General features: G+C 48.7%; 1 protein-coding gene across 2 annotated transcripts in view; it reads right to left on the minus strand.

The window, feature by feature from the left end:
• The window catches only part of ANKRD27 (ankyrin repeat domain 27 (VPS9 domain)), a 60,666-nt gene that overhangs the window by 20,308 nt on the left and 16,262 nt on the right, over positions 1 to 24,096 (minus strand). For both annotated transcript variants that reach the window (XM_010848922.1, XM_010848924.1), the window contains exons 3-20: positions 20,750 to 20,860; positions 18,743 to 18,899; positions 17,874 to 18,028; positions 17,338 to 17,397; positions 16,493 to 16,546; positions 16,326 to 16,391; positions 16,162 to 16,238; positions 15,211 to 15,332; positions 14,082 to 14,160; positions 13,297 to 13,426; positions 8,533 to 8,625; positions 6,988 to 7,115; positions 6,404 to 6,486; positions 5,381 to 5,496; positions 4,175 to 4,267; positions 2,205 to 2,402; positions 300 to 359; positions 98 to 217 (exon numbers count right to left, since the gene is read on the minus strand). In XM_010848922.1, coding sequence (XP_010847224.1) covers positions 98 to 217; positions 300 to 359; positions 2,205 to 2,402; positions 4,175 to 4,267; positions 5,381 to 5,496; positions 6,404 to 6,486; positions 6,988 to 7,115; positions 8,533 to 8,625; positions 13,297 to 13,426; positions 14,082 to 14,160; positions 15,211 to 15,332; positions 16,162 to 16,238; positions 16,326 to 16,391; positions 16,493 to 16,546; positions 17,338 to 17,397; positions 17,874 to 18,028; positions 18,743 to 18,899; positions 20,750 to 20,860 — 1,902 coding nt within the window. The remainder of the gene's footprint in view (positions 1 to 97; positions 218 to 299; positions 360 to 2,204; positions 2,403 to 4,174; positions 4,268 to 5,380; positions 5,497 to 6,403; positions 6,487 to 6,987; positions 7,116 to 8,532; positions 8,626 to 13,296; positions 13,427 to 14,081; positions 14,161 to 15,210; positions 15,333 to 16,161; positions 16,239 to 16,325; positions 16,392 to 16,492; positions 16,547 to 17,337; positions 17,398 to 17,873; positions 18,029 to 18,742; positions 18,900 to 20,749; positions 20,861 to 24,096) is intronic.

Below are 24,096 nucleotides of genomic sequence, written 5' to 3' on the forward strand. Positions count from 1 at the left end.
GCTTCCCCCAAGGGCACGGCATGGCCCCTGTCAGGCCGGGGCTCTAAGTGGCCCCTAGAACACAGGCCCCCTCCACCCTCCCGTCTGGGGGCCTCACCTCTCTGTAGTCCTTCTTGGGGTCGTCTTGCCTGGAGCTCAGCGACACGGAGGAGAAGCTGGAGGTGGAGGAGCCCTGGCTGATGGAGTCCATGGAGCACTGAGGGGCCTGCACAGACACCTACAGCCCGGCAAGAGAGGGGGTGAGGGCCAGACAGAGGCTGGTCGCAACAGGGCCGATGAGTGCAGCCCTGCCGTCTTACCTCTGAAGACTTCTGCCTCCTCTCGAAGGACAGATGGTGGGCTTCCATGATGGACAGAATCTAGGATGAAGGGGACGCAGATGAGTCCTGAGATGAGTCACCGAAGTCTCATCACCTGTATGGTGCTCCCCACCTCCTCGGGAGGGCACACAGCCCAGCCAGGCCCACAGCGGGCGGAAACCTACTCGGGTTCACACTAAGTCCAACAGGAGGAGCCGGTCTCCCCATTAATGGGCTCGGGGAACAAGGGAACCCAGGCACAGAGGGGCCTCAGAGGCTGCCTGGTCCAGCCTGGGCTGGTTGTCCACAGGCCTAAAACATGGCCTTTCCACTGGCAGCCAGGGGCCTCAAGTCGGGGCAGCTCAGAGTCGGGCAGGACGGCCGTCTGCTTCTTCTGTCTGCAGATCTCCTTCTGGAAGGGCCTTTGGGAGAAACTCGAGGACAGAGGTGCCCTCAGCCCCTCATGGGCATCTCCAGCCAAGGGTGGCCTCACCCAGTCCCCCAGTTCTGGCTGCTGCAAAGCTGAGACCCCGTGAGGGCATGGGCAGCTGAGCCTGCTCCCCTCCCCGGGGCCAGGAGCAGGGATTTAAACCTCTGAAAACTTGGCTCAGAAAACTCCAGAAACTAGGTCTTACATTGTGCCCTTATCACACACACAATAATAATAGACAAAGAGGGCACGGGAGTGGAAACATCTGGAGGTGATGCATCTGTTTACAGCACAGACTGTGGTGCTGGTCTCATGGGCGTGGACTTATCTCCAAACCCATCACGTTGCATATGCTAAATGTGTACAGCTTTCTGTATGTCACGCATACCTCAATGAAACTGAAAGTGAAATTGCTCAGTCGTGTCCAACTCTTTGTGACCCTATGGACTATAGCCCACCAGACTCCTCCATCCATGGGATTTTCCAGGCAAGAACACTGGAGTGGGTTGCCATTTCCTTTCCCAGGTGATCTTCCCAACCCAGGGATTGAACTCAGGTCTCCCGCATTGCAGGCAGACTTATTACCATCTGAGGAGCTTTCTGTATGTCACTCATACCTCAATAAAGTGGTTTAAAAACAAAAACTGGTACTCCTAGAAGACAGGAAGGAACTAAAAGAACTCCCTAGATGAGGGCTGGGAATGATAAAACATCAAGAGGCAAAAGTAGGGCCTGTGCAGAGAGAGACATCTGGAGACCTGCATGGAAACAGAATCACCTGTGCGAGCCACCAGCCAGGCTGGTCTGGACATCAGGACCACGGATGGCCATGGCAGGTGGCCCTGTGCTCCCCCGGCTCGTTGGTCAAACGCTTCTCTGTGGGCATCCCTTCAACAGGGTTGCTGCCACAAGGCATACAGGCCTGGCCTCTGGAAGGACCCCCCCATTCCCGACCCACTTGCATGTCAAGCACTGCATGACATGTGGCCCCAAACTACGTGTAATCAGAAGTTACTGGCAGGAGAGGATAGTAGTTCATTAACGAATCATTTATGGAGGAAACTATACCCAATGACGTCCAGAGCTGGCCGACTCAGAATAAGGTTTTAGGCGCTGAGGGTACAGGAACAGGGAACAGAGCTGATGCTGCTGTCTCCATGCCCCGCCCCTGCTCTCCCTGGCCGGACCCACCGCCCCATCTCCTCTCACTCTATCTAATCACAAGCCAACAGCCCTCAGAGGCAAACTCTGCAGGAGCAGCTCTTGGTAGGACACTGAGAAAAACTCCTACTAAGATGGAAAATAATATGACTGCATGAACCTCATTAACAACCAGGTGTGGTACGCAGCACAACGGGTATGCACAAATGCTAGCCTTGGGGACCAATGCAGTTTGAACAGCACGGCAGAGACCTGACCTGCGGATGGTGATATTTTTTTAAATCATACTGCTGCTCTGAGAGGAAAAACGCTACCTTTGAGTTTAACGCACACTTGAGGGGTGTTTCCTTCAGCCTGTTCTGGATCTCTGTGGACGCCCCGTTCTGCAACAAGGTCTCGATGATGCCCTGGTAACCCCAGCGGGCAGCGATGTGCAGGGGGGTGTCTCCCTTCTCGTTACCGATGTCCAGTCTGCAGGCCTGCACGTCAAAGTAGACCAGAGCCTTCACGCACTGCGAACAGAATGGGAGAGGCCCCCGTGAGCTCACAGGCCAGGCCCCGGCAGATCTGTGCACCCTGCAGCCTCAGCCCGTATCCTGACTCGATCCAGGTGCCATCTGCTAAGCAAACATGCAGTAATAGAATGTTACACCTCCAGGGTTCCAGGTAACCTGATCAGGACACATCATTTTTATTTTTTAAGAACCCAACTGCCAATCAACTGGAATGGCTGAATATAAATTGTCGCATATCATGTGTAGAAAGGAGTTCCCAGAGTAGGCCTGACCATCATCCCGTGAGAGGCCAACCTGCAAGTCTGGCCCTGGACTGGCCAAGTTCCTTGGGAGCTTGGATATGAGGACCGTTCTCACAGTGCCCTGAATGATAGATAAGATGGGCTCACTGGGCCTAAACTGTTTGTCCAACAATGGTTTATGCTGAACACCTGCTGTTCTTCTGGGAGTATGGAATTTGAAAGATGCTAGGCAGATATGGTTCACACTATCAGCCTCCAAGCAAAATCTTGAGCACTGAGTCCCTAATGAGCTTCTGGTGGAGAACACTGTGCATGTGTTGTTACGCTGCTCGAGGAGTAAGTGTGTCCTGAGTGACTCCATAGGGAGCAACTCTTGGAAGCCTGTACCTGGTTTCCTCCAGGCTTTATCCTTGGACCCTCCCCTTGGCTGGTTTTGCTCTGTGTCCTTCCACTACAACAGAGCTGTGAAGCAACTGGACGCTGAGTCCCATGAGCCTTCCCAGTGAGTCACTGAACTGGGGAGTGGCCTCAGGGACCCTGACACAATACACACGACGGATTATTGTGTAATGATTACAGAATGGGCTAGATCTACATTGATCGACCTATAGGATGTCCACAATATAGTAAGTTAGGAAAATAAGCTGCATAAAAATATGTCAGGGGGACTTCCCTGGTGGTCCAGTGGTTAAGAGCCTGCCTTCCAATGCAGGGGATGCAGGTTCGATCCCTGGTCAGGGAACTAAGATCCCACATTGTATGCATGTCTGTGCTTAGTTGCTCAGTCATGTCTGACTCTTTGCGACCCCATGGACTGTAGCCCACCAGGCTTCTCTCTCCATGGGATTTCCCAGGCAAGAATACTAGAGCGGATTGCCATTTCCTTCTCCAGGGGATCTTGCCGACCCAGGGATCGAATCCATATCTTCTGTGTCTCCTGCACTCCAGGCAGATTCTTTGCTTGCTGAGCCATCCTACATGCCACCGTCAAACGGCAACAAAAGATCCCGTACATCACAAAGACCCAATGCAGCCAAATAAGAATAAATATATTTTTTAAACATGTGTACAGTATGATTTCATTTTCACTCCTCAACCACCTAGCCCTTTTTCTGTATAAATCTACCTATATTTCACCATGGAGAGAAGCAAGGGAGAGAGTGGTTAGGGAAAAAAAACAAATACACAGTTAAATATTAAGCAAAAATGGAAATGGTAAAATCCCTTGATATTACCACAAAAATATAAAATGTGAAGACTGAGTACGAACAAAGGCAAGAAGCAGATGGCAGCAGGGAGGATGCATAAGATTTCAGGAAAAGACAATGGGCAGTTACTTTTCAGATTTCTGTTATTTCAATATAGCATCTGTAATATGCTTTTACATTTTTTAATTAAAAAAATAATACACCAAATGTTCCAATAATTGTCAACATAAAATACAACAGGCAACAAATGTGAAATCCACATTTCTCCTCCAGTGAGAAAGGGTAAGGCCCCTCCCCGGGGACAGCAAGGACCACTTACGTCCTCGTGGCCGTAGGTGCAGGCCAGGTGCAGAGGGGTGTTACCGTTGTTGTCTTGCACTTCGGCACTGGCTTTGTAGTGCATCAGCAGCAGCTTCCAAGGGAGAGGAGAGAGCAGTGAGCGCCAGTGAGCACGGCAGGGCAGGCTGCAGCCCTCGGGGAGCACGGCCTGGGGTCTTACAGGGGGTTGTTGCCCAGTCTCCATTTTCAACCTTATCTACTTACATTACAATTACAATTAGATCAGCCCTATAATGGAAACCAATCTGAAAAAGAATATATACTATAGGGATTTCCCTGGTGGTCCAGTGGTTAGGACAACACATTTCCGCTGAAAGGGGCCTGGGTTCAATCCCTGGTCAAGATCCTGCATGCCGTGGCCAGAAAATAAAGAAAAAGTTACAAAAAATAAAAGTACTTGGCCCTGGGCCTGGTGCTTAATAAGTCAGTGAAGGTCAGCTCCCCACAACCCCGGGGCACTGAGACTTGTATGCATTGTCAGACATATACTGGCCTAAAAAAATTTAAATTAAAAAGGTAAAAAAAAGATTGTACACTGTAAATACACTACCTACACACACATACATATAACCGAATCACTTTGCTGTGCATCTGCAACTTATGCATGGTAAATCAACTATACTTCAACTACACAAAAACATTGAAAAAATTTGAAAAATGAAAGCAAAAAAAGTATCATGCATCTTTCCTGCAAAGAAATTTAGAGATCATTAAAAAGAAAAAAGAGAGTGGATACATGCATAACTGATTCACTTTGCTGAAACTAACACAACATTATAAATCAACTATACTCCAATAAAAACTTTTTAAAAAAGAAAAACAACCCCCATCAATCACTAGCAGGAACGGAGGCACTTTATGTACCGAACAACTTCATCTGAAATCGAAACATCAGTGACTGGCAAAACAATTTTGCTTTCCAGTTTCTGGACTGTCTTCTCACCATAGGTATTAAGTCTAAGGGAAAATCCATGTTGGGGCTCTATCTAAAATATTTCTAGTATCTGGGGGGGTGCCTGTCTTACCACGGATTACCGTGACGTTTCTAATCTACACCTAACAGCTTTGGCCCAGCAGACTCTGGGGGAGGCGCCAGAGACCCCAGGCTTGCCGTGACCTCACAGAGCCACGTGGAGCAGAGGAGAGGCCAGCCCTGCAAGGCCTCGAGCAGAGCCCAACTGCTCACCGTCACGCTCTGATAGCCCTTCTGACACGCAAGGTGGAGCGGGGTGGAGCCGTGGTAGTCCGTGGCGTTTACCACTGCGCCCTTGGAAACCAGGAGGTCGATGAGGGACGCCTGCCCTGCAGAACAGAAGGGAAAAGGGTGGGCTTTCTGAAACCAGTGAGCGAAGCCACGGCTTTATTTCACCCTCTCATCTGCTGGCACGAGACATGCCAGCAGGTATCTTTCTGTGTGGGGGGAACCAGAGCTAACATCAAGTCACACGCTGCAGTCTCTGGACACCCTGGGGTGATGCTTCCCCTCTGGAGGGAGTTCGGCCCCACCCCCACCTAACACCCCTGCGGCAGCCACAGAAGGGAGGAGAAAAGAGCCTTAGATGCCCACAGAAGAGTCCAGGGTGCATCACTTCAAGGGTGGAATACCGTGCAACCATGAAAAAAAAAACTGACATGGAGAAATGTTCTTACATATCTCCTAGTGGAAAAAAGCACCCCACAGACCGTGTGAGCCCCACAATATCATATCTTTTATATACACACACACTCAAGCATGGTGACGTTTCAGTCATGGATCAAAACAATCTTTAGACGACTGCAGGATGCAAGAGTTTACAGATGTTGTGTTTTCTACCTTGAATGTGCACTTTTATTTGTGCACTTTAAAAGACAGAGAACTAAATTCAGTATCCTATGATAAATCATGATGGAAAAGAATATAGAATACAAAATAAATTAAAGATAGTAAAGTTATTTTTTTTAACAGGAATATAAGAACCTTAATTCAGTCTCATAGTTCAGATTCAAGCCTTTCCTGGCTGGACACCAGCCCAGAGCACTGTCAGGCATCCACACAGCCCGGACACATGCTCTTCCAGCCCAGGGACAGCACATGAAGGTCCCAGGGGGGGGGGCCTGTGATACAATCCCTGCCACCACCCCACACCGCCTCCCCCAGCATCCACGCTCTGCTGGGGCACCCTTGGCCCCCATCCCTTTGCCCTGAGAGCACAGGGGCTGGACCACATACCACAGAGGGCAGCCACATGGAGCGGTGTGTGACCCCTGTCGTCTCTGGAGAATGGAGTGACAACTGAGGGGTCATTCAGCCTCCTAAAAGGGAAAGAGGATACAGAGAAATAGACCAAGGTAAGGACATGCTGGGGCCCTGGGACCAGAAGACAGACCTCTGGTGTGATCCAAGTTGGGTCTCCTCTACAGCGACCCGGAGAGCATCAACCATGGCTTCCGCTGGGACCCTCCCCACACCCAGCCCTCCAGCCTTTGACACCCAGCCAAAGAGCCCGATAAAGATAAGAGGAGACCGAAAAGGTTGTGGGGAGGAGCTGACAGTCCTCCATCCGAAAACCCACTTTCCGAGGTAGGGGCAGGCCCTCTGCCCGCCTCCCCAGGTTAAGCAGCCCAGGAGGGTGCTAAATATTTTTATTTCATCTGATTCTCCAAAGAGGCGGAGGTTACCATCTCCAGTTTACAGCAGAAGCAGCAGAGTGCAGCAAGGATAAGTTTCTGATTCCAAATTGCACAGCAAACGAGGGGGAAAGTTCCACCCAGGCCCCGAGTCTCCCCCTTCCCGGTGCTGCGGGGCCCTCTTACCCAGAGACGAGTTTCTCACAGTCATCACAGAAACACAGAGGGTGACACATCTTTTGGACGGCATCTTTATCTTGGTCTTCCTGACTCAGAAGTCTCTCCACTTCCTTCTGGTTACCTGATGCAATGTGCTAAAGTGACATCAAAAACACTGTTGATACGACGGAACGATTCGTTCTCTAAACTGTGAATTTTTGAAGCATCTTTACAGAAACATATATCTATGTGTGTGTACTTAGTAGCTCACTTGTGCCTGACTCTTTGCGACCCCAGGGATTGTAGCCTGCCAGGCTCCTCTGTCCATGGGGATTCTCCAGGCAAGAATACTGGAGTGGGTTGCCACGCCCTCCTCCAGGGGACCTTCCCAACCCAGGGATTGAACCCAGATCTCCTGCACTGCAGACAGATTCTTTACCATCTGAGCCACCAGGGAAGCCCATCAATGTGTGGATGGATGAAATGACTTGTTCTCTGGGACTTGTTTCAAAATGATTTAGATGGATGGCGAAAGTGGGGCCAGGGGATAGAAATGAAACAAGATTAGGGAGATGGCTACATGGAGGTTCGTTCATCATACTACTCTCTTCTACTTTTGCAAATGTTAGGATTTTTCCATAACTAAAACAACGACAGTCTGACAAAAGTTCCAGAGCAACAGGCAAAGGGGGGACAATCCACCCTGAGGGTTGGCGCAGACTCTGACCCTTCTTTTAGATTACAATTGTCTTACAATCTAATAGAGCCTTGGCTTTCAAAAGAGCTGCAATTAGTAGGAGACCCCTGCCAACTGCAGGGCTCACCTCTGTGACTCCTGGATATGTTTCCTATGTGGAGTGAGACTTTCTGGGGCGCAGAGCTCATGGAACCCACTCTGGCTGGTGGCCTCCTGATGACTGCCTCCCAGGGCACCTCGCCAGCCTCCCCGTGGTAGATCAGATCCGAGGAGGGAGCCTCCTGCACTGCCTGGGGGTCTAACCACCAGCAGGTGCTGTGTTCCCAGCCCAGTGCGGGCACACAGGTGTCTATCACACAGGTTGCTGGAGCTGAGAAGAGGCACTGATTCTGGCAGAGCTGCCAGTGAGGTGCCACTGAGCAGACGGTGAAGAACAAGCTATGTTTCGCTGAATGGAGAGAGGAGGACAGCCAGGCAGAGGGTTCCACTCACAGGGGCCCAATCCAGCAGGGTTGCAGCACAGCTCACATCAGAGAAGACAGGCAGCAAACTGATCCCATGAGACCCCAGCATCCCTAGCGCCTCCTTGAGCACAAAATGGACTTCTGTGTTGAACTATGCAAACCACCCTGATGGATTCTACAGAGACTCAAGAGGTGAGGAAAGACGGAGAGCTCCTGGGACTTCCCTGGTGGTCCAGTGGCTAAGACTCCCAATGCAGGGGGCCCAGGTCTGATTCCCGGTCGGGAACTAGATCCCACATGCTGAAACTAAGACCCAGCAGCAGCCAAATAAACAAAAATAAATATATATTAAAAAATAAAAGACGGAGCACTCCTCACACATCTGCACCCTCGGGACCTCCCGTATCTTACCTGAAACAGGCAGTCGATGGGCGTTGAGGTCAGCTGAGACAGTAAGCTCATTCTCTGCTTAAGGAACAGTCTGTCACCAAATCCCTCCGACTCCTGCAGGAAAAGCCGATAAGCCATGTTCTCACATGTCATGAGCTGCAGTGCAGGTCCTTGAGAACAGAGGACCCGGGACGATCGGTGCCATCTCCCACAGAACGGGCCTGGCGGTGCCTCTCCCCGCCCCCACTCAGCCGCACAGCAGACCCTCATCAGGCTGGAAGAGGGGCTCCCCGTTTACCTCTCCAGGAAGCGGGGCTCTGACAACAAATACCCAGCAGGGATGTGGGAGGTGGGCAGTGTACTGGCTGTGTGTGAGTGTGAGTGAGTGAGTGTGTGTGTGTGTGTGTGTGTGTGTGTGTGTGTAGAATGTAGCATCTCTAAGTGTGGAATGTGGCATGCACACAGCACTATCATCCCCAAGGCAAACTAGGTTGTCCTGGCCTCCCCCGCCTCTCACAGTCTCTCTCCTAATGCCGAGCTCTGCCCCCTGCGTTGTATGTGGGCCCACAGACAGGAGACCTGGAGGAGGAAATGGCAACCCATTCCAGTATTCTTGCCTGGAGAATCCCATGGACAGAGGAATCTGGCAAGTTACAGTCCATGGGGTCACAAAGAGTCGGACACGACTGAGCGACTGAGCACACACAGACAGGAGAACCATTCGACAGGCTGGTCTACGCATCTCAGCAACAGAGAGAAGGGCTGTGCATCTTGAACATACATATTGAAACATCAGACAACACGGCCCCTTGGCCCAAAGTCCAACAAAGTCTACCCCAACGAATAAACTTCATTGTGCAGATTATTTTTACCTAGATACAAAAATCCAAACAAATATTCTTACTTTATGAAGTCATTTCTAGAGACACTCAATGCTCACTTAAGCACCTGTGACTACATTTTCTGATGACAAATTAACTTCCTTGGAAAGAATGCTGGCGGAAGATGGAAAGAGTTGTTCTCAGCCAGCTGCTGCCAGAGCTCACCAAACCCTGAGAAAATGATGGGATCAGCTCTCTGTGGCCCCCTAAGTTCTGACGTAGGTGGTCTGGTTAAAAATAAAGCTGCCAACACTTCTGGGGTCCACTGCCAATCAGGGCCCCTCACACCAGCCGCCCTCACAGGGTTGTGTTGGCAGACAACAACCCCTCACCATTATAGCCGCCTTTGCTCCCGTTGACATCTGCTGCATAAACCTCTGTCGACTGTTTTATTCAGTGATTTACAGCTGAGCAGCTCAGGGTCAGAGAAACATCAAAGATCTTATTGCTCAGGTAAATCTGGGGCTCTTTCCTCCACTTGGGGTGACTATTTACAGGGCAGTGATGAAAAGAGATAGATCTTCTAAGATTGAATCTTCAGGGAAGAATGACCAGAAGAGATCACATATTAGCTAAGACCAATTTGGGAAAAGGGTAAACCCTATTTATTGGAAGCCCAGTAAAGCAGGAGTGAGCCAAAGCCTGCAAAGCTGGAGCAGAGAAGGGTGGAAATACTATTTGGGTTCTGCCCCATTTTTTTTCTGTCCACAAAGGTAAAAGTCACCCCAGTAATGATTATTTTCCAAAAGTTCAAGCCTTCACTAATGAACATACTTAAAGAATGTTTATAGTCATCTCAACAAGGATTATGTCTTGGGAAGAAAATTTCCGTGAAACTACATTAAAGTATATATAATCAATAGGAAAACATTATTTGATTTAGAAACACTTAGTGCTTTTCAGAGACCTCACCTGCTGTTTAGAGATACACCTGGGCTCTTTCCCCAGGAAATATCACGACCGAGCAGCTGTGACCTCACACACTTCTAGATGGAACTGCACCAAGGCAGAGACAACACCGCAGACGAAATCCCAACGCTGACATCACACACGACAGGTGAGCCGCAACGCCTGCTCTGTCCATACAGGTAAAGGCAGGCAGCTCTCAGGTCTGATCCCCTCAAGACCCAAGGGTCGGGCTCCATGGCTGGCCATGAAGATGATGCAACCTTGTCCCAAGTCTGGGGGTATCGACAAGCCTTCTCCCGGGAAGGCAGGACCAGCTGGTCTGACAGCCCAGACCAGAGGGGCACACTGGGCTGTGTACCCACCTTGCCCATCCAAGTTAACAGCCAGCCTTGGGGCGATCCACACAGAATACACCAGAGAATCAGGAAACAGGGACATCCAGATGAGGAGTGTTGCAAGAGCAAGGAAGTGCATCAATTATCACTTCATACGTTGAAAAGGCACTTTCAAATATCCCATTTAAGGACCTCCCTGCTGGTCTATTGGCTAAGACTCAGAGCAATGAAGACTGAAGATCCGGCGTGCCACAACTAAGACCCAGCCCAACCAAACTAAAATAAATAAGTATTTAAAAAAAAAAAATCTCATTTGATCCTCACAACCATCCTGCAGGGGTGAAATATGCAACATGCTCCCCAGTGTAGACAGGAGAAAGGACAGAGGCTCAGAGAGACAGACTTGTCCAAGGGCTAGACCCCAACATACACCAGCACGAGAGGTGCCCCCTCACATACTCCCCTGATCCCACTTGGAACATTTTCTGAATGTAAGAAGCTGAGCAATGGTGTCCGGTCAACCACCTCTTTATTCTCTGGCCAAAGGGCTTCAAGGGCTGGCGATCCTGCCTACACGTCATGGGAATCGAGATAGCAGGATGGCTGCGGGACAGGAAGCAGGCAGCAAGGGGACAGGAGCACCTTCAAGAGGTGGGTGCCTCCCTCCAGGTGACGAGGCCCCATCAAGGAGCACGAGGCGAGGCCTCTGCAGGGCAGTGGGTCCAGGAGAGGAGAGCAATCAGAGGGAAAGGACCAGAAGGGCAGGTCTGTGATGGAAAACCTCCCCAGGCAGGCACCATGGGAACAACGTGCGTTCCTGGAACCTCACAGCAGACGATTCAACCTGGGACATCTCATTGCCCAGCTCTGGAAGTGAGCGGCATTTCTGACTCTGTGGACACGTGTGTATGCAGAGGCGCCTGTGTACACCACATGTACATTCTGAATGTTAATGGTTTCGCCCGAATTAGAAGCAACTTTTCTTGAGAGTCGCACAAGACCCATCGGAGATGAGATGCATGCATGCTAAGTTGCTTCAGTTATGTCCAACTCTTGCACAGCCTCTAATTTTACCTGTGTGTGTGCTTATACTCAGGCTCAGTCATGTCTGACTCTTTGCGACCCTTTGGACTGTAGCTCACCAGACTCCTCTGTCCATGGGATTTTCCCAGGCAAGAATACTGGAGTGGGTTACCATTTTCTCCTTCATGGGATATTCCTGACCTAGGAATTGAACCTGTGTCTCCTGCATTGGCAGGGGGATTCTTTACCACTGAGCCACCTGGAAAGCTCCTGTATATGTGTATGGGTGATCAAATCAAACCCAGACAAGAGCAGAACTTAATTCTTCAGCAAGTACCAGGATAGTCGGGCTATGTGCCAAGAAGTGCAGCAGAAACTCAAATTTTGGTTAAAAATATAATTGTGTAAGCACAGAAAAAGACATCTACCAAAATGTTAATAAAAGTCATTCGCAGCTAGTGTGCTTATAGGAGGCTTTTGCTGTCTTCACTGCAACTTTTTATATATCAAATATTACTGCTACTGCTAAGTCACTTCAGTCGTGTCCGACTCTGTGCGACCCCATAGACGGCAGCCCACCAGGCTCCCCTGTCCCTGGGATTCTCCAGGCAAGAACACTGGAGTGGGTTGCCATTTCCTTCTCCAATGCATGAAAGTGAAAAGTGAAAGTGAAGTCGCTCAGTCATGTCCGACTCTTAGCGACCCCGTGGACTGCAGCCTTCCAGGCTCCTCCATCCATGGGACCCTCCAGGCAAGAGTACTGGAGTGGGGTGCCATTATTACTTATAAGCAAATATTAGTTTTCTAATCAGAAAAAAAAAGAAAACTATCCTTTCTGGAGAAAGAAACAGTATGCAATGTTATCTACAATATCATTTCAATTATGTAAGATATACATGGCAAGGAAAAAGACTGGAAAATACATAAACGTGTTAACAGTGAATGAATTCATGGAACTGCTTGTACCCAAGTGTCCCCATTTGAACAGCCTTATGTTCTTTTTCAGATGTTTCAACTTGTCATTTACTTTGGGGAGCTTCCAACATCAGGGGGGCATTAAGATTGAGTGTGAATGTTCAATCCTTGGGGCTCTGGGTTTTTAATACAGAAATCTCTCCATTCGATTGATTTCAACTCTGCAATTTCTGTGAGTACTCTCACGTTTTGGTGGTGGGTATAATGCGAAGTAAATCAGCAGTGAAATCTTGGTTTAAGCCTCTCAGTTCTCGTGGGAATATAATCGCCTATGCCAGTCTAAGTTCATCAACGAACCAAGGAAATTACAATAGGGCCGCTGAGTCCTTAAAACTGCAGACATTATTAATCTCATCTCTTGCCCAGCATGATCAGGGTACCCTAATTCACCGCTTCTGGTGCCCCCTTCTGCCCGTGTGCATTCGAGGATGACCAGGATTAATGAAGCAGGAGATCAATGAAGTGAGAGCCAAGGATGACCTGCCAACTTTCACAACCTACCGACTGCTTCGTGTTCAGTCTGCCAGGCAGTTTTTAAATGGCTGAGGCCCCATTTTCTTGGGAGAGCATCTCTGATCCTCCTCCTCCACACCACCCTGAGAATCCCGCCACACACACCATGGCACCCACAGAGAAAGGGCAGGACAGGAGGGAGCTCTTACTGGCTTAACAGAGAGGCTTCCCTGCCGAATATATTCGATTGCAGCCTCGATTGAGGTCAGGCAGTATCCCAGTTCATCTTTGGCTGAGCTGCTAAATCTGAAGTTTTTGATGTAACTCAAGTTTGCCATCCTAATAAAAGGAAGAAAACAGTTTAATTGCTATATACCCCCATTAACGCTTTGGTAGAAATGATGCTATTGGCTTGGTCACAAAGTCGGTCAGCTCTGGGGAGCTAAGGCCGCTTCCCCTGGGATCTTTATTTAGATGGAGTGCAATTAGGGAAATAATTGGGACTCCCCTGGCGGTCCAGTGGCTAAGACCTTTTGCTCCCAATGCAGGTAGCCGGGGTTCCATCACTGGTCAGGAAACTAACCTAGATCCCACATGCTGCAACTATGACCGAGTACCGCCAAATAAATACATATTAAAAAAAAAAAAAAGGCAAAAGACGTAAAGTCGCTTCTTACTTTCCTGCAATGAGCTAATTTTTAGGAAGCTGATTTTTTCTATGGTGAATTTGGGTTTCTGTGAGAAAAGGATGGGCTTTGGAGCCAGACAGAACTGGAGCTCACTTGCCTCTCAGCTGCTGACTGGCCACATGTTCCAGAGAGAAACGTAAGATCTCTGGGCCTCACTTTCCCCATCTGCAGGTGGAGTGACAGATGCCCTTGCAGGGCAGGTACCTGGCTCCTACAGGGCGCTCAGCGTCTAGAGTGACACCAGAACCACCCCAGTGCAGTGCTGCCATTTTGAAAAAAGTTATTTTAACAAAAAAAAATATTACCAATTAGGGATCTCTGTTTTCACAAGCAAATACAACAGGACTGACAGCAGATCATCAGCACACATGGTCTCCAAGTTAACTGCAAGCGGGAAACACACATTCAGGGCCATCCTGGGACGCAAATGGACTGACAGGCGTTATCAACTCCCCACCACCGTCCAACCCACAAAACCACAATCCGGGAAGATGACACATCGGGGAGAAATTCAATCGCACAATTTCCTTTCTAGTGTCCTGAATAGATGTCAGACTCCAGGAGGAAATGAATGCCTCCTGAGAACATGTGCAGAAAACAGCAAGCTCCAAGCAGACCACCCCTTGCTACCTGTCCCCAGCAATCCCAGGACAGGGAAAGAGCCCAGGCAAGTCGGTGATGGTAGATACGACTCGAAGGTGTGCCAGGATCACTGCCAGAAGCCTCTTTCCTCCTGAGATCATTGCCATTTTATACACTGCAGAGTCCAGGGCTGATGGGCAACTTCTCATTGAAATTTTGTTTAAGTAACCCAGTCACACATTTAAAATTCCAAATGGTGCAAAAGAGCAGACCATGCATGGCTCTCCCATCCGTGCCGCCCAGACTTCCTCCCCAGAAGCCACTTCTGTTGGTTCCCATGTATCATTCCAAGAGAGGCTATGATCACCCCCCTGTATACATATATGGGTATAGAGCCACCCCCTTTGTGCAGTGTCCTGGAAGTATACTGTACACACTCCTGTTCATTTGATTTAATACACTTTGAAGAGCATCCCTACTGGCCCACAAAGATCTGCCTTCTCATTAATTTTTAGTTTTTACTTTTAATAATGGAAAATTTTAAGTATACAAAATTAGAACAACCTAACAGTTAAACTCCCCTGTACCCATCACTAGCTTAGCTTGTTTTTGAGGCCACTGCTTCTCCACCAGCATTTCCTTACCTAAAGATGCCTAACCTACCCCACTACCCCCTACCCCCATTACTAGGCACCCACTCTGCAGAACAGGCTCTGGGGTGCTCATACGGGAATACTTTATTACACATCAGCCCATCTCTGTGGCCCTTTAAGATGGCACTGCTCCCCAACAGATGTTTGCATCTGGACTTTTGCAGCCACTGCCCTGCCAGCCCCTTCCCTGAGCACACACCTCTCTGGCTGGGAGACTGGGTGATCAGCTGCACCACCTTCCGCAAACAAGCCAGCTTCTGCTGCGGGGACGTGCACCTGTTCAGCTGAGCCAGCTCCCTCTTTGCTCGAGGTATGTTGAAGCTGCAAAGTGATTTGGGACATGACCATATAAGACCACGGTGTGAAGGCCCTCCTTCTTGGTAATCACAAACCTCAGATTTACATTTCTCACGGCAAACCATAAGTAATGGCAAACAGAAATAGACACTCAGAAGTAATCTGAGACAGCAGCAAAACCCAGCAGCTTTCAAGGTCTCGAGCAGGCTGCCAGGTGATGTAGCTGCACCAAAAAATTAGAGGGAAAAAGAAATCAACAATCCTTAGCTTCAGAGTGAAATAGGCCAAAGGGGGGGAAAAATTAGACAAAGAGATTAGACATTTTTGTATCCTTTCATCAGGATACAACTCAAAAGGAGGGGCTCCAGAGAATTTTCTGGCAGTCCAGGGCACGGGACTCCACGCTTCCACTGCAGGGTGGGGTGAGGGTACAATCCCTGATCGGGAAACTGGGATTCTGCAAGCCTCAAGCTGCAGCCAAAAAAAAAAAGAAAGAAACAAAATCAAAAGGAGGTGCCCCTAAGGCAGGGGTCCCTCAGACCAGCAGGTGATGAGAGATGTCAGTGTGCAAGGCCCACCTGGGTGAGCTGCACGCCCACCCAGAGACCAGCTGTGCACGACCCCACCTCCTCCAGCTCCCACCCACTGGCACGCTGGAAGTTGGGTGCAGCAATGTGCCAGCTCTGAAACACTCATCTACCAACTTTAAGCCTTTATCTTTGGTCACAAATAACTGCCCTGCTCCACAGTCTGAACCACGTCACCTAGAGCTGACGCTGCTACTGAGGGTCCCGCTTCTCGGACACAGCGGCCCAGGCTCCGAGGACGCCAACGCTGCAGTGTAAACCCTTACCTGAACTCAGGTTTCACACCGATATCCTTCTGCTGAAGATCTTGAAGGCTCCTCGTGATTTTGTTAAAGGCAGCATCCTAACGAGAGATTTTAATGAAGCTTCAAATGTCTGAAAAGGCTTAGAACGCGGCTTCCGTCCTTCATGGTGATGACACAGAACCTACCTCTGCTGCCTCCATGGTGCCCACGTACTTGAATATCAGGTCGTAAATATCATGCTGGACATACATCTGTGAGGTCAACAGGTTCAAGAGTGTGTGTGTGGGAAAGTGGGCAGCAGAGGAGGCCCCGGCCCTGGACCTCCTCGCCCCTCACTTCCCAGGGCCCTTACCTCTACCGCCTGCTTCATCAGGTTCATCTGGGCCTCCTGCTTGGCGAGCACTTTCTGGAGGACAAGGAGAGGACAGTTACAGAGCGTGGACTGGACTGGACTGGGCCAAACCACACGTCTCTGTTTTGGTTTTGGTTTTGTTTTCTTAATTGAAGTATAGTTGATTTACAGTATTAATTTCTGCTGGACAGCAAAGTGATTCAGTTATACACATACATATACATATATACACACACACATTCTTTTTTCTATATTCTTTTCCATTATGAAAAGATTTTTTTTCTATACTCTTTTTCTTTTCTATATTCTTTTCCATTATATAGCCATTCTTTCCCATGATATTCTTTTTCATTATGGTTCATCAAAGGATTTTTTTAAAAAATATGCATTTATTTATTTGGCTGCACAGGGTCTTAGTTGAGGCACTTGGGATCTTTAACTGTGGCACGCAAACTCTTAGTTGCACCGTGTGGGATCTAGTTCCCTGATCAGGGATCAAACCCAGGCCCCTGCACTGGGAGTACGGAGTCTCAGCTACTGGAGCACCAGGGCAGTCCGTCATAGCATATGGAATGGAGTTCTCTGTGCTATACAGTAGGACTTGGTTGTTTATCCTTTCTATATGTCGTAGTTTACAACTGCTAACCCCAACCTCCCCCTCCATCCCTCCCTCAACTCTCTCCCCTGTGGCAAACATCAGTCTGTTCTCTATGTCTGTGAGTCTGTTTCTGTTCCGTAGATAAGTTCGTTCATATCATACTTCAGATTCCACGTATAGTTGACATTGTATGGTATTTGTCTTTCTCTTTCTGGCAAGTCTCTCTTTTGCAGGCCATGCTGCTTACCAGGTGGGAGTCCCTCAGCAGCTGCTGGAGGCATTTGGTGTAGAGAGCGTTCACGGAGTCCTGCGGAATACAGAGCAGAGAGGCCATCCTCAGAATCTGAGGCCACGACACTGAACCCAGGATGGAGCCAAGAGAATATCTCACAAAGTGGATTTCCTGGGCAAAAAGCTCTAAGTCCTAATGCAAGCTTATCAAACTAAGTATGTGATTTTTTTTAATTAAGTATGTGATTTTTTTTCCCAATTTTTTTGGGGGTGTCTACGCATTAAGAGTAGGAAAAAAAATTCCCCTTAGGGTTAACACAGATGATAACAATATTCATCGTGATACTTCTCTGATTTTTCAGGTTTTCTACTGTGCTTATTACTTTTTTAGGTAACAAGAAACATTTAAACAGAATCCAACATTTTGTTGGACGTTTAAATGTTCGCTTCAGATATGTAAACGTTGCCAACAGAGGCGGCAGCAAAGTGGCAGAGTGATCCTGGCGTTCTGAGCAGGGCACGCCTATGGCAAAGCAGGGCTCAGCCACTGACTATGTGATGACGGAGGCTCTTCCGTTCACACTCTCTGAACGTTCGCTGGAAAGAGGTGATGTTCCTGTCAAATCTCTCCGCGTGTCTTCCCAAAAATTCTCTCACATCTTCGATGGTTTTCAGGGAAAAAGAATCTGAGGATGTCGAAGGCTCTTCTGAAAAAAAGAGACAAGCGGGTCAGGCTGGCTGAAGCCATTGCTGTTTCCTGAAGAAAAGAAGTCCCACAACCCTTTGCCCTGCTCCGCCAGCTCCTGGGTCACCATCTACCACAGGAGGAGAGGGATAAGCTTATTTCAAGACATCACCCAACAGTGGCCCAGGTGGGGGTCCAGGGAGCCTGGCCCTCTTGAAGCCCTTTCCTGGGACAAAAACCTGAACTCTCCGGGATCACAGGCATGGCCTGGGAGGTTCTGGTGATGAAGCCCTGATTCTTGACAATAAGACCTCGGACAGCATTTGGTACATCATTATCTCAATTTTCTTGGAGCACCGAAGAATTATATTATCTGTTGAAAATAATGAGATCTCAGAGAAGCACGGCAGTGGGGCTCCGTGACTAACAATGCCATAAAAGACAGTCCTGAAGCTGAGGCCCAGAGACAAAGCCAGGGCTGCCGTTTTGCACAGCTCCAGGGCGTGACATTCCCACTGAGGTCACATGTAGCCGCATGTGATGTGGCCTCACCCACATCACACTGGCTCAAGATGACTTTCCGATCTATGTTCCAGGGGGAATTCTTGTAAGCAGTTATGCAGGTTTCTCATGGGCTCCTGAATATCTTATGAGATGTTCATAACTGCTGTGTCAGGAGGAAGTTCCGCAAGCAGGTTTCTCCCAGTCAGGAGAAAGGGGTTTTCTCCCAGAATACCTGAACTCTCTCTCTTTTCCAAAGGATGGGCTATGCACAGTATGCTGAAACTTTCTTCTTTCTCATTGTAGAAAGTTTCTTCAAAAAGAATGGGCACTGAGAGAAGACAGGCGAAACCAGCTCCTAGTTTAATCCTGTTTCCTTGGATAAAGACATCCTAGAACAAGAGACAGGTCACTGCACCAGCAGCCGCTGTGACCACCAGCCCCTCTCAGCCTGGCCACCATCAGGCGCTTCACCCCACCCACCTACCCACCTCTCCCCCAGTGTGGTTTTCAGGAGGGCAGCAATACTTCAATCTTCTTTCCTCCTTGTTCACCCTGTTATGGTGGCTACATAATACCCTGACCAATTTCATATGTCACAACAGAAAAGCATTAAGCTGTTCCTTAGAGAAGAAGAAAGCCTGTGTTCTCTGGAAAAAGAAAAAGAAGGTTCTCCTCTCTGAATAAGAGATCAGAATGACCCAGATGACCCAGAGGGGTCAGAGGATGCTCGCTGCACCCCTCCTTGGCTCATCACTCTGGCCGTGGCTGGGGTGCCACGATGAGCCTGGTGCTTCTGTTCTGATGGATTTGGGAAGTGAACAAGTAAACTGATGCACAGCTGTGGTGAGCAGAACCCTGCAGGAAAACAGCAGCCTGCCAGGGGTGGCAGGACTGCAGACTCCCCTCTCCCACGCTGGCACACTGTACCCACCTCCTGTCCCCCCCAAGCACCCACAAGCCCCGGCTAAACCAGTGTGGGCCCCCACTGCTGACTGTGGGTAGGCTGGGGACCACAGCCATTCCTGACCAGGGACGGAACTTACCCCTCTCAGAAACTATCTGCTTCCACTTAAAAAAACAAACAAGAAAATGCCTACCCCAAAGTTAACATCAACCATGAGACAGACAGACGTCACATACCTCTGGACACAAAGTACTGACATAAAGCACCCTCCAGTAGGCATTCTAACTGAAAACGCTTAGCTGTGATCTAACCAAGGCAAACATCAAAGAAACCCACACTGAGGGAGAGTTTACAAAGGAAGACAAAAATATCAATGTCATCAAAGACACAGGCTGAGAATTGTTCCATAAGAAAGAAACTAAAAAGATAAAAACTGAATATGTTGCATGATCCTGAATCTTAAAAAAAGGTCTTTTTTGCTCTAAAAGGGTATTACAGTTAGCACAGTTTATTTAAGGACAGTATGTTGGAGAAGAGTATTCTGCCAACCTGAAATTTTCTGAGTATGATCACTGTGCTGAATTATATGAGATACACATTGTTTTGAAGCCCAAGGGACAGGGTGTCTGCAACTTATTCTCACTCTTTGTGAAAAAGGTTCAGAAAAAAGTAACAATATGTGTGTGTGTTAACAGATAGAAAGATAGATAGATGGGGGTGGGGAGATGAAACAGATGTGGCCAAAAATGCAAACAGCTGACCAGTCTGGAGAGAAAGCTATGTGAATGCTCTCTGTACATTACTGGAACTTTCTATAGGTTAAAACTTCCTGTGTCATTGCTGTTGTTCAGTCACTAAGTAGTGTCCAACTCTGCGACCCCATGAACAGCAGCACGCCAGGCTTCCCTGTCCTTCACTATCTCCTGGAGTTTGCTCCAACTCATGTCCATTGAGTCAGTGATGCCATCTGACCATCTCACCCTACAGGTTTCTTAAAAAATTAGAAATTCATCTCTGATCCCAAGGGCACAGGGATGAACAGCTTGCTCTGACAGGGCCTCTCTGAGGAGGTGTCCCAGCGACTCCCCAGTTCCCTGGCAGAAGCCTCAGGGGCTAAGCGAGATGTGACCAGCACCACCTCCAACTCCAGGCCACAGCCAGGACCCTGCTCTCCACGGCCAGCTTCTCTTCACGCAAAGGCAGCAGGGCTGTTGTGGCGTCAAAGCCACCAGGTAACACGGACAAGAAAGGGTGAGCAGCAGGATTCCCTCCCCTCCCGAACTCTCAGACGCTGAGTGAGTGGTCCTAGGTGACCCGTAGGAAATGAAAGAATACCTTTCCATCTAAGGTCTGAAAGTGTTCTTCCACTGGAATCAAAATATAGGACTCAAACTGACAAGTAGACTGAATTCTGGTTGACAGGCTTCCTTTGCAGGGTACTAACACCTGGAAAAAAAAAATTAAGGTGAATACTAAACAGATGTGTTGTTTACAACTTCAGCGGAACGGGATGTATCCAAAGATGCTCCAGCTGGAATTGCAGTGGAGACCTGCAGGCAGACAACCCCTGGGGTTACAGGTCAAAGCAGCAGCAGCTAATCTCTTGTCGCTGTGATGGAAGCCTGGATGGACGTCTCATCCATCCAGGATCTCAGGGGTGAGGGCAATGGAGGTGGGGGGGCCTCGGTCCCACCCCGCTGGGCCCCTCCCCAGAGCTACCCCAGGTGGCGGCTTTGTCCTCAGCAGGCTCAGGAACGATTCCAAGTGAAGAAAGGTTTGAAGGGTACAGAAAAGTGAAACTAAAAGATGACACGTAACCCCACCACCTTCACGATAAACACAGCACATTGAGGACAGTTTCCTTCCCATCTTTTTTCTATGCTTTTTTTAAGCCCAATTGTGATCAGTTGGTTGTATCAGCCACAGAAATACAGTTTCCTAGCTCAGGCTGCCACCTCCACCAGGGATATTTCAGGTGCCAGACTCTGTCTTTGGAGCAGGTTCAACCTGAAACGTGAATTTTGGTCCCACCGTGGCCACCACGTTGACCTGATTCCAGCCTCTCTGCTCAGTGCAGCAAAGGAAAGTGCCCTGGCATCCACGCATCTGTGCGTGGCCCGGGGACTCACATTTAAGAGGAGGCTCTCAAGTGCACCTGGAAGAAGACAACCAAGGGGGTCGACCAGGTGGGCCCCTGACCAGGGCCCTGACTCCTGAAGCCGCTCGAACAAGACAAGGGGCTTCTGCACTGTCCCCATCATACAGACAAGGAAACTAAGGCTCAAGGGAGTTCAGCAACTTGTCCTAGGGTACAGAGAGAGTGGCAGAGCCATGTCTTAAACTCCTGCCACCCACACCCATCACTGCCCTGTCCTGAGGCCTCCTGGAGGCCAGTGCTAGGAACACAGCCCAGTCCCTGCTGGAGTTCCCTCTGCAAAGACACCATGAAACTCTGGGGCCTTACAGCAGCTGTCATCAGGAGCTTCCCTAGGTAGGTCAGAAAAGAGCAGCATGGCCTCTCTCCCCACGAGGGACAGGGGCACACCAAGTCCTCAGAGCAGGAAAGGGAGGCCCTCGTTGATGAAAGATCACCACTGTGTATGAAGTGGCCCTGCCCCTCCACAAAAAATCAAGACTGAATCAGACCCAGAACTAGACTTAGCTACCAAGTTCAGGAAATACAAAGACCAGAGGACTTTGGTGAACACCAACACAGAACTGCAACTGGCGAAAGCTAGAAGGTAGGAAAGCCTACGGGATAAATGACCTGGATACATGAATTTCAAGGAAAGAAGGAAAATGAGGAAAGAAAGGGATATAGCTAAAAAGAAACTTAAGGGACTTCTCTGGTGGTCTAATGGTTAAGAATCTCCCTTACTGATGCAGGGGACGTGGGTTCAATCCCTGGTCAGGGAACTAAGATCCCACATGCCATGGGGCAACTCAGCCCTCGTGCCACAACTAATGAGCCTGTGTGCTCTAGAGCCCCTGCTCCACAACAAAGGAAGCTTGTGAGCTGCACCGAGGGAAGGCGTGTGCACTGCGACAAAAACGTGCAGCTGGAAAGTAATAATAATTATTAATGGAATTTAATTTTTCAAAATTAAAAACACAATAATAAGACACTTAAGACTGCAGTGATGGCTTCACAAGCCTGTAGACGTGTCAATATGGATGAACTTTACACACTAAGTAGGTACGGTTTAATTATTCTAAAAGTTTAGCTCATTAGGAGAAAAAAGAATGACTTAAAAGGCATACCCAGTAACACAGATTTAGTGTACAGCCCAAGGAACTATCTTCAATACCTTGTAATAACCTGTAATGAGAAAGAATCTGAAAAAGAACTGAATCACTGCATCACCGCTGTACACCCGAAACTAACACAATACTGTAAATCAACTATAACGAAGAGCTGACTCGTTGGAAAAGACTCTGATGCTGGGAGGGATTGGGGGCAGGAGGAGAAGGGGACGACAGAGGATGAGATGGCTGGATGGCATCACCGACTCGATGGACATGAGTTTGAGTGAACTCAGGGAGCTGGTGATGGACAGGAGGCCTGGCGTGCTGCGATTCATGGGGTCGCAAGGAGTCAGACACGACTGAGCGACTGAACTGAGCTGAACTATAACTTCAACTGAAAAAAACAAAGGCCTATCAAATTCAGAATAATGTGTGGATCTCCTCTGGATTCTGATTTAACCAACTGGAAAACAAAAAATGATGAGATGATGTGGGAGATTTGCATGGTGAGCGACAACACTGAAGAGTCGCTGAGGAATCTCTGAGCTATGATAATGGCGTGAGCTTGTGGGTTTTTTTAAAGTCCTTATCATTGAAAACTACATTCCTGAAGATTTACAGATGAAATCAGATGACTGCTGCTGCTGCTAAGTCGCTCCAGTCGTGTCCGACTCTGTGCAACCCCATAGACGGCAGCCCACCAGGCTCCCCCGTCCCTGGGATTCTCCAGGCAAGAACACTGGAGTGGGTTGCCATTGCCTTCTGAAATGCATGAAAGTGAAAAGTGAAAGTGAACGCGCTCAGTCGTGTCTGACTCTTCATGACCCCATGGACTACAGCCCACCAGGCTCCTCCGTCCATGGGATTTGCCAGGCAAGAGTACTGGAGTGGGGTGTCAGTATGACTACCTTATATAATTTTCTGGAATTTATTTCCAAATGATCCCCTGGCCGAGGGGAGAGGGCAGCAGGGTTTGAAGTGAGAAGTGCTGGCGTCTGAGCCCGGCTGAGAGATGAGGGCAGCAGGGGTGCATGGTATGATTCTTTTCACTTGTTCATGTTTGAGATTAAACACAATAACTTTTAAAAAAAATTTTCAGGTAGCCAACTTTATTCAAGTAAGTATTAAAATTTGAGTTTGGTTTTCCTGTTTTTTTCTCCATTCAATATTCATGACATTGGGCACTGCTGGAGATATGGTGAATTGTCCTCATGACATTACATTCTAAGTGGGGGCTACAGATTTTTTTAACAATGTAACAGATTCCATATATCAGTAAGTTTTATGCAGATAATAAAGCAGGGCATCAAGCCAGAGAATGCCTGGAGTGGGGCAAAGGTTAGCTAACTCAGGTCAAGTTGTTAAGGGGGAGGGCTTTCTGAGAAAGCCTCATTTGAGCAACGAATGGATGGAGAGAAGGACCTACCAAGTACAGA

This window comes from Bison bison, unplaced genomic scaffold (genome assembly GCF_000754665.1).
Source record: "Bison bison bison isolate TAMUID 2011002044 unplaced genomic scaffold, Bison_UMD1.0 scf7180017864280, whole genome shotgun sequence".
NCBI lineage: Eukaryota > Metazoa > Chordata > Mammalia > Artiodactyla > Bovidae > Bison > Bison bison.